The 10376-nt window shown below is 51.2% G+C and overlaps 1 protein-coding gene across 1 annotated transcript; it reads right to left on the bottom strand.

Annotated features, from left to right (window-relative positions):
* Positions 1-1765: 1765 nt before the first annotated feature.
* On the bottom strand, positions 1766-8479 carry LOC131662812 (zinc finger protein Noc-like). Its single transcript, XM_058932755.1, has 2 exons — positions 8176-8479; positions 1766-5580 (listed from the first exon to the last, which is right to left on the bottom strand). The coding sequence occupies exons 1-2, from the start codon at positions 8293-8295 to the stop codon at positions 4141-4143; spliced, it is 1560 nt and encodes a 519-aa protein (XP_058788738.1). The 5' UTR covers positions 8296-8479; the 3' UTR covers positions 1766-4140.
* Positions 8480-10376: the final 1897 nt, after the last annotated feature.

Here is a 10376-nt window from a genome sequence, read left to right as displayed (position 1 = left end):
CGCATGTAGTCTCTCTCTCTCTCTCTCTATTTTCTGTCTGGCTGTCCATAAATCACTCAGCGCGCGTGAGTGCTCCATCTGCTTCCGCTTTTTGCCGTCGGCGACGACGGACGACCGAGAGAAGCGGGATATTCGAACCTGCTCGTATCCCTCTCTCTCTCTTTCTCTCGCACGCCTTCATTCGACTACGAAATAACCGAGGCAGGAAGGCACTCTCTTGCCTTGGATTTTCGATATGTTGTAAGCTACCGTGATGAGCTCGTATTTCGAGGTAAGTATGTATTTCTCCCTTTTTCTACATTGATAGTACTTGTTCGTTAAGAAATTACTTGATTCATGCATTAATCAACGGCAAGGAGATAGAAGTGCCGCGGTCGAACGAGAACGTCCTGTTAAAAGATGATCACGCGTCGCACAAAACTCGCTCTCTCATGTGGGTCATTATCAATTTACGACGCAGAGCCGTAATATGCGGGCCTTTTTTTCTCTCCTTTTTTTTTCATTTTCAGTTACTATTACGCATCTTGATTTATTGCCTTTGTGCTGCGAGCCGCCGTAAACATGCTTGCGTCCAATGTTTTTTTCTCGTCTCGCTATAAAAAATAAGCATTCAAGTAGAAGCTCGTAAATCTCCACACGTGATCCTCCGCCGACGGAGATTATTTATAATTTCGTTTTGATGTCTATGAGCTCCCGAGCAAAACTTTCCAAAACTACAGCCCTGTATAAACTTTAACGAACGATATAAAGGCAGATATCGCGGAAAAAGCAAAATAATTCGCGTTCGGGATAAGAAAGAGAAAGTGCATTGGAATAGAGAAGATATATGAACGCAGACATGCACAAGCGTAATCGTTGCGTATCCGGCAACGCGTAGGTGCGCGCGTGGTGTACTAATATTACGGGAGGGGAACATCATGTTGCCGGGTAATGCGACAGGCGCAATGACATTCATGAGCCGAGAGAGAGAGAGAGAGAGAGAACGTAATTCCCGGCGGAACGGATGCTGCTACTAGCTACCACTGCATAGGCTTCGATGTGCAACTCTCGATAAATCTCGATAAACGAGGGGGATAATGGATATACGTGCGCGGGTGCTGATATTGCGCCAATTCACGATTGAAAATTGGCAGGTGTTACTGCGATGGGTATATTATATATGTAAATGGTGACGCCAGCAACTTATCAATATTCACCCGTTGGAGAAAGTTTTCTTCTTTGGCTTGCTATATTTTTAGATGTTTCGTCCTTGTTATTCAAATGTTGGGTAGTTGTCGCATAATAGATACGGCTTTGTCGGTAGTACATTTTCCAGAGCTCCAACGTAGAGCTTTTCTTTATTCTCGAGTATTGTCAAAACATTTTCAACGGTTGCGTATCGCTCACGAACTCACTAGTTCATTCATCGTAAGTGTTTTATTTTAATATTAATGCGAGTTTTGACATTTTTGTGCGAACGGAATAGAAATTCGTAACGAAAAATAATGAGGTGTAGCTAAAGGTTCTTAAAACTCGTGTTTTCTATTGTGCCAGACTCGATGTATGACTAACGCGTTGGCATGAGAAAGTCATTAAAAGAAAAAAATGACTAAGAATAATTAAAAATTCATAAGTTGCTTATACTTGCATGTGAAAAGCGTTGAATATTGGCATTTATCAAATTCAATACAACGCAGCACTTGTATGCCGCGTGTTTAAGATACGATGTAAAAAGAAGGAAAGGCAAGGTAAGGCATGAATAATGTTAATTCAACTGTATTTTGAGTGTGAAACAATCTGTTATATTTTTCAGAAATTTTTTCGCCATTTCCAATTGTTCAAGAGACAGATTTGCACGTAATTTAAGAGGGAAAAACTACTATACAAGCGCCAATATTATCGAATTCGCTGTTTTGTTTACAAATGTAATGGTTTTTAGTTGACTAAAACACAGTTTTCTTTTTCGACAAATTCGCTTCTTGCGTTATAAATTTTCTTTTCCGCTAGTTCAAAATTGAAAAACCTATAGCGTTTGTTTAAATTTTCTCAGCATTTTCTCAATACCAAACAAGAAAGAGAAAAACAAAATATCATATAAGATAAACATAAGAATGTATTGTTTTTCTTCAGTAAATATAATCAATAGAATAATGTAAAATAATTAATGACGATAATAAAAATATTACAACAATGAAAACGCTGACGATTTGTGGTACAAACATCGCAAAAGAAAAGTAATCGTTCGAAGGATAATTTGCTCCTAATAATAACAAAAAGATCGTTAATACATTTGTCTCGAAGGGGAATAATAATAAATCGACATCGAAGGGGCGATATAGGTAAAAGCCCTTCTTTCTTTCTTTCTTTGTTCTTTCCACTTTTTTCATCCGGGCGAGACGTCGCGGAAAACAACGTCCTACATATGTAGTTGAATGAAATGGTTCGTTATCATCTATACAAAGAACTTTGGTTACGCAAAAATAGACGACGAGATTGTTGCATATATTTATACTATATATATTTATATAATATATATATCTATCGTTAGCACTTTTTTGTCCCTCGCAGCACAATGAAAACTTTCACGCAGCCTCTCGCATCAAATGTACGCTCTGCCATGCGCTCTTTCGCTCTTGCACGCTCACACGTGATCCATCGGTCCTCCTTCGCGTTGTAATTACAAGCTACATTATATCTGTATAATGCTGTCTATGAACAAATTTACAGTATATCTCTCTTGCATCTATCTATATACGCATAAGGATTGTACAGAGGCAGAGTGCGTGAGCAAATTCGCGTGGCTAGTGTGCGCTCGCGCGCGCTCTCTCTTCCTCTCTCTCTCTCTCTCTCACTCTCTCACTCTCTGCGGCGTCCGGTTATAAATAATGAAAACGGGAGGGGGAGGCGACACTGACTGATTATGCAGCCGTGAGCAACGCGTTAGCAGCCCCGACAATGTTCAACGTCCAAATTTATGGGCTGGGCAATTCGTAGTTAAGCGCTTTATTCCATGCGCCTTCTTTTTATTTCATCATTATCCATCCTGTGCTACGCGTAGCAACAATAAAAAAAAATCCAAAAAAAAAGAAAAAAATACTACGAGTCGGTAGGGGGGTACACAGAGAGCTTATGATTATTCATTTTACTGTCGCTCGTTACAAGGCAGATGTAACATTCAATACGTTGGTAACGATGTAACGATGAAAGAAGAAGCAGGCCGTCGATGAAGTCTTTTACGATGCCGTAATTTGTCGAAGAAAAAAGAGGGGAATTATGCACCGCGACCGATAAATAACGAATTCGTCAAGGACAGAAAGAGAAGTCCTATGATAATGAACATTTACAGTTGTCTTTTCATTATGAAACGAGAACGCACATACTAATTTCAATATTTACATGGTATGCAAAGAGAGACAAGAAAAAAAGGACACTCGGATACACAGACAGTCGTCGATATTGATAAGGCATACAGCATTGCAAGGGACAAAGACGTGATTTCCAATGCGGAGATACACGTGATCCCACATTCAGTGGCCTTCGTGGGTACAATACAAGTCAAATAGTAACGTTTTCTACCGCTCGCAGTTTAATAATCATCGAATTCGAATCGGGATATGAAAAGGATGACAATTGTACATGAATGAAATTCGACAGTACGGAAGATTAAAAACAAAAGATCGCAATATATGTATACCGCGAAGGAAAACAAACGAAATCTGCGTCTCTTATCTATTTATATTTATATCGTTATAGATACGCCCGCAGTCGTCCCTCGGCGTTAATCGAGAAAGTCAAAGTAAATAATCACAGTCAAACATCCGCAACGAATCCGCGCGGTGGTATACCAGTCAGGCTCTTTATATATATTTATATATATATATATATATATATGATCGACCTCGCGTTTCTCTCTCGAGCGCCTCTCGACCGAAAGAAAAGTACATAACTTGAGCGTACTTGGGAGAAAAGGCTTCGAGCGTCTTGTGATACTTCTCGAAAGAACCTCGCGTTACGGGTGTCCGTGGAAGAAGACAGTCGCAAGTCGACACACACGCGTTCACTGTCACACAAATGAACGGGAAGAGCGTCAAACACGAGCGCTCGGCCGCCGAGAGGGTGCCTCGAGCGAGGCGGGCCGACTCGATTATCACACTGAACCGCTTACGGATGCATCCCGGACGCGGCACCAAGCCTCGAGCCCGCGTACAGCGAGTAGGGCGAGAAGTAGGGCGGCAGTCCGGCGGCTGCCGGCAGCGCGTGCGGCGGCGGCGGCAGCTGCAGTCCGAGCCCGCCGAGCCCCGGCGCGCCGTAGTGCGGCTTGCCGTACGGGTGGTACCTGGCCGAGGCGAGCGGGCTGAGCGGCGGCGTGGGGTAGGACCGCGACAGCAGCGGGTGGCCGGCGGCGAGGACCGGCGGCGTCAGCAGCGACAGGGCCGCCGCAGTGGTGGCCGCGGCCGCGGCCGCGGCGTTGGCGTCGCCGCCGGGGCCGGCCGGCTGGCCGGTGTGCGTGCGGAAGTGCTGCAGCAGCTCGTCCGAGGTGGCGAACCGCTTGCCGCAGTACGCGGCGTCGCTGCCGATCCAGTTGCACACGTAGGGCACCTGCGAGGCGGCGGCGAAGGCCACCAGCTGCGCGTGCGCGTACGCGGCGTAGGCGGGCGAGGCCGAGGCGGCCACGGCCGCGGCGACCGCCGACGACTTGCCGTGGTCGCACTGCGCGCAGCCGGCGGCACACGGCCCCGCGGCCGCCGCCTTGGCGGCCGCCGCGGCGGCGCCCGGCGCCGAGGCCAGCAGCTGGCTGCTCAGCTGGCAACTGCTGCAGTACGGGTCGCGACAGACGGGCACCAGGGCGTCCGCGCCGCCGGGCGTTTTCATGCGCGCGTAGCCCATGTAGGGGTGCGCCAGGCCGCTCTTGAGCGCCGCGTGGTGCTGCGCCGACATGAGCGAGCTCGCCGACATCGGGTCCATCGCCGGCAGCTGCGGCGGGAACGGCAGCCCGTAGGTGGCCGCCGAGGCGCTGGCGGTGGTGGCGGTCGCGGCCAGCGAGGCGCTCGGCCGCGAGGGGCTGGGGGCCGCGGCCGCGCCCTCGCCGGGCCTCGAGCTCGGCGAGGCCCGGGGCTCGCCCGGCGTGGAGCTCTTGCGGCCCTGCGGCGTGGCCGCCCGGCCGCCCGACGAGGCGCTCTGGTTGCTCGAGCAGCGCTTGTTGCTGGTCGCCGGCGTGCGCGAGCGCGAGGTGCTCGAGCTCGACGAGTGCACCGACGACACGCGCTGCTGCTGCTGCTCGGGGCTCGACGACTTGGCCTCGGCCAGGCACGACTCGTAGGGCTTGAAGCTGCTGCTGGACCGGGCGCTCTCGATCGACGAGGTCGACGAGGTCGACGAGGTCGACGAGGCCGACGGCGTTGGCGGCACGTACAGCGCCGTCGCCGGCGAGCCCTTCTCTCGGCCCGCGCCCGCCGGGTCCGACGAGGACTTGCTGGCGGCCTTGCTGCTGGCCTTGCTGTCGTGAGATGCCAGCATCGACTTGCCCGACTGCGGTGGATCCACGCCGATTTGACTGCACGTCTGCGCCAGCAGGGCCAGCGGACTCTTCTTCGCGTCCAGCTGTAACAGAGCACGGCCGGGGAATCGATTATCGCTCCGAGACAATTGGCCGATCCGGCGTGGAACCTCGCCGACGGAGGGTGGGAGAGGGCCGAGGGCGCGGATCGGAAGCGCGGCGCCTGACAAACGCCCCCTCCTCCGCTCTACAAATCGCGAGACGGATGTGCCCGTCAAGCTGCAGCGGGAGAAGCCTTGGAGTGCGCGCCAACGGCGTGGCTCGATCGAAGTTGGCCGCTGTGAAAAAGCACCAGCGGCTTTGCCTGCGCGGAGCTTTATGAGGCGTGTTTTTCCAAGGCGTATGTCGCTCTAATGGATTAATGTCGCGCCCCGGCTTTGTCGTGCCCGCGACAAAGTAGTCCAGGTAATTCGAGCGCTTTGGCAATCGATCAACAACTTGGAAAGGTTACGCTCGGCTGCCCGCGCAGCCAGACGCACTCGCGGCGATCGTGTTTTACCGTCGAGCGCGCAGATTAGTAAATTGGAGGCTGCTGCCGTTTGCGCCGGCGAGCGAGAGACATAACCGAGCCGAATGATTGAAGTGTTCCGGAAATTACGGGGCGAGCGGCGCAGCTGTGCGAATTAATCAGCGTTGGCGAGGGAATCGTTGAACAATCACTGTGGATTGGACGCACGGGTAAACGAATATTTTTAATTGCGCGAGGCTGGGAGGGCGGGCGGCGGCAGCGAATTTGCATCGTCCATTGCAGTGGAAACACGGAACGCGGGAACGCGGGAACACGGGCCGACTGGAGAGTCGGAGCGTGACAATAAATATCGCATATCCGGTTTCGCCTCGCAGCGCTCGTGAATGACGCGTTTCATTGGCATCGCTTGCCGCATTGCCGATGGTCGATTAAACGCGACGCCCTTTCTCCGATCCGACTACCGCGAGAAGCAGGCTCTCCTTCCGAATGTCCGCAATAAGAAATCCATTAAGTAAACACGTCGATAAAGTACGAAGGCTTGTTAAAAGGCGAAACGCGCGCTCGCGTCGCTGCGAAAGATAAAACGATAGAATTAATTAGCTCGACAAGCGGCAGAAACAAGACGTAAGTGCAAATGTGGCGCGATGAAAAAGGAAAGAACGGCACCGTTACCATTATCCCACGTGCGCGCGGGAAAATTTACTGCTAATTATGCGGCCAGCCCATCTCCTCTCTTCCTCTCTTTCTCGCCTGTACTTTATCTCGCCGATGCTTAATGAAATATAACTTAATTGTCGATCGTTTGCTTTCTTTTTCCCGACGACGAGTAAATGTTTCTCCAGACAGGTACCGGTTTTACTTTTTGTTTATATCGCCGACGAGCCCGTTTTATTTATATTTGCACCGCTACCGGGATAAACTTTATCCCATTCCATCGGCCCGCGAGCGCTTATTTTTTTACTTTTATTTTTTCACCAATTTGGATGTTGCTCGGGAAAGCGGTTTTATAGCTCGCTGACACGGCCGATAAAAAAAATAGCGGGCCTAATTTGCAAAGGAACGTTTGTATGTTTATATCCTCTCTTTTTATCGCTCGAAATTTCTGTAACGTTTCAATTGGTTGCGCAGTGCCGTCGTAAATAACGAAACGGAAAATGCGCCGGCAACGAAAAGGCACTTTGCAGTCCGTAGATTTTATAGCCCGGGGTAATAACGGTTATTGTTCATCGGGCGCAGTGCGCTGCATTAACCTTAATGCGCGCCGATTAACGCGCGAATATTCGCGCGGTGCGGGCTAATTGAAAAAGAGTCGTCGGGAGGCGAGCGACGCGGGCCGTAAATTCGTCCCTTTCGCGGCGGAAACGCCTATCGATTCGCACGTCAGCTCGACAACGAGCTTCTCGCCGAGGCTGATCTACGATTTGGCTGATTCGCGTATCCGATCGAGAGCCAGCGACAAAGCGAGTGGCGCAGTCGCCTCTGTGACAAGTCGCGAAGCCGCCGCGGGCGCATAATTTTGGCCAAGCCCGACGGCCGAGCCTGGCGGCAAATGAGAAAGGCTACAGCCGACGTGCATTGTTAATCGTTGACATCCGACAAGAGCCCAGTGTTTCCAGGCCAAAGGCCGAGCTAAGTATAGCCGAGCATTGTTTGGCGTGCGAGAGGAGAGAAAGTGATTTACGGGCTCCGGAAGGCTCGTTTCGCTCTTCCTACATGACGAAACTTTGCGATAAAAGCTTGGAAATAGGCGGCCGGGAGCAGTGTGTCGAATGGCGCTCGAGCCTCCTTTTATTTCTCTCTTGCCGCGTTGCGCATTCTTAGTCGCGGACTTTCGCCGTTCGCAACGACGGATATGAAGCTGCTCCGGTTGCAGCGCCAGCGCGCATCGTTAGGAAGGAATGCCAATTAAACGGAGCCGATGATAAGGCACGAACGACGCTTGGCGCCTACGGAGCCAGCCAATCCATTGCGCGCGCGCGCGCGCGGACGAAACGGTGAGGCAACGGAGTTTCGCAAACGCTCCTTCCGCCGGCGCAACGCTGCACTCGGCCTTTTTCGTTCGCCTCGAGTGCCCGCAAATAGAGCAACGGCGAGATTATCTACGGCGCTAATTGCGTTGCCAGCGCACGGGTCGCTGCCCGCGCTCGCGAGCGGCGACGCGATGTCTCACCGTGGTCGGCAGGGGCGTCAGGTACTCCGGGCGGAGGTACTGGTTGGCGCTCGACGTCAGCATCGCGAACGGCTCGTTTTCCTTCAGCGTCGGTCGATCGGTCGGGGCATTAAACAACATCCCGTCACTCAACACCACACGCTCATTTCTCGCTGGCGTTAGCACTTTGCGATATTCTCACTGCGGGTGAATCGCGTGGGCACTGGCACGCGCGCGCGCGCGCGCGGATCGCGGAGAGGCACGCGCGAGCACAGCGGCAACGACAAACCAGTATCCGCTTGCTCGCAGGACGGACTCCGACGCGCGACTGAGCTGGCGAGCGGCGCGCTCCCGCGGCCACTTGCCCTCGACGCTAGGTGGCCGCCCCGTCGACCGAACCGCGCCAAGCGCCGATCTCGCTCGCCGCCACCGAGCAGCAGGAGAACGCTTCCCCACCACCGCCGCCGCCACCCATTCGCTATTATAACTTGCCGCCCAGCACCACGACAGAAATGGATTGAGTTTAGTGCGCGCCATGACGTCCGCACGACGATGATTTTTTCTTTGCGAGGCTGCTTTCATTCTTCCGATGTCGTTTTTTTCTTCGCCTTTGTCGTTGATTGATGACTGCCCGCTTAGTTTTCCCAGATAGCGATTTGCCGGCTTTGTAATTACACACTGCAATCAATTACGCTGCGGCTTTCTAGGGCCCATTTATCGTTCGTTCGGTCATGACGTGGTTTCATTAAGTGACGATTATGATATTCGTGAAACCGAAAGGATCGCGTCTCTTGTACTTTTCCGAGGCAATATCAACACCTGACTTTCGTAAAGTTCTTATCGAGCAAAGTCTGTCTCGTACGTTCTTTTCTTTTCTGGAGCAGACATCCAAAATATTTATGTAAAGACGATTGTGCATTGTGCGGAAAAAAGAAACAAAGTTACGCGTGAAAATCCATAATTGATATTCGCGGAAATGAAATGTGGTGTAATTTTGTTATGACAACCCGATCGATCAATAACAGGAACCTTCTAGAAAGCGGTTATCTTGCAAAATCGTCTTGCAAAAAAACATCCTGCTTCCAGAGCGCACAACTTACGCTATTTCCGAAGCAACCGCGTACAAACTTAAAGTAGACCAGTCCCTTATGCAAAAATCACAAGAACAATTTGTATTCGAGTTCCTTCTGTGCGAGTCGAACAAAAAACTATGTTCCTGCAGGTAGTCTAACGGCGACGCTGATTATAAAGAAAACAAAAGAGGAAACATTGAATGAAAGAGCGAAAAGATAAAGCGAGCGCAACTTGTCTCCGCCTCGTTGTCGTGACGTATATGTTGCTGCAACAACGACACAACGACAAAATAAAGAAAGAAGTAAGCCGCTAGGCTCTTTGAAAAGAGTTGCTCGACAGAGTGTCAGGCTTTGTCGCTTCACACACGCGCGCGCACAGCCAGACAGGCTACTGTGTGCAGCTCGCGGCCTGATGAACGGCCAAGTCCACTCGACAGCTTATACACGATACTCTTCAGCGGCCCCTTTGATATAAACTTGGCGCTACAATTGCACTTTTGCAAAGACGAAGAGAGGGGGGGGGGGGGCGTTTTCTATTTATAAAGCTCGGCTTATCGATCTAAATGATTTAGGAGGTCGCGCGCCGCTGCCCAGCCAACAAACTTCCGCGAAGCGCATTGTGTCTTTTCACGCAGCGTCGCTCTCCGCGGACAATCGTGGCGCGCCGCGAACAATGACATTTTAGCAATATTGCCGATGCCTTCTGCGTCGACGGCGAGTCGCGCAGCGTAATTGGCTTTGTTGTGATAGCACCATTGTGTGCGTTAAAAGAGAGTATTTGAACGGTCGGCGACAAATGGAGCGCGCGAGCGGCGGCGGCGACGGTAGTTTGTCAACGCGAGATCGAAATATTATCAATCGCGATTCGCGCCGCGCTCTGCGGATCGGCAATTGTTTCGCGCCGTATACATTACGGATCTCGCGCGTGCACACGCGATAAATGCATTAAAGCCCATTTAATGGCAAACAGCGAGCTCCAGTTGCATAGATTGTCAAGCTTCGCGAGCGCGTACACCGGCCCGACAATGCGGCTCTCGCTCTGTATTATTCATATCTATTCCCGCGACGTCGGCCGATGCGCAGCCTAATTACCATGCAAATGTATCGTTTACAGAATAGTTTAGTCAAATAAGGCTGACGGGCAAGCGC

Source organism: Phymastichus coffea, unplaced genomic scaffold (genome assembly GCF_024137745.1).
Source record: "Phymastichus coffea isolate CEN01 unplaced genomic scaffold, Cenicafe_Pcof_1.1 PCOF00028, whole genome shotgun sequence".
Lineage (NCBI taxonomy): Eukaryota > Metazoa > Arthropoda > Insecta > Hymenoptera > Eulophidae > Phymastichus > Phymastichus coffea.
This window is presented reverse-complemented; position numbering and strand designations above follow the sequence as displayed.

Bases quoted from the DNA above. Each gene is read 5' to 3' on its own strand.
- LOC131662812 (XM_058932755.1), bottom strand. From the start codon at position 8,295: ATGTTGTTTAATGCCCCGACCGATCGACCGACGCTGAAGGAAAACGAG. The intron at 5,581-8,175 runs GTGAGACATCGC...GCTCTGTTACAG, and splicing joins TGACGCCCCTGCCGACCACG to CTGGACGCGAAGAAGAGTCC.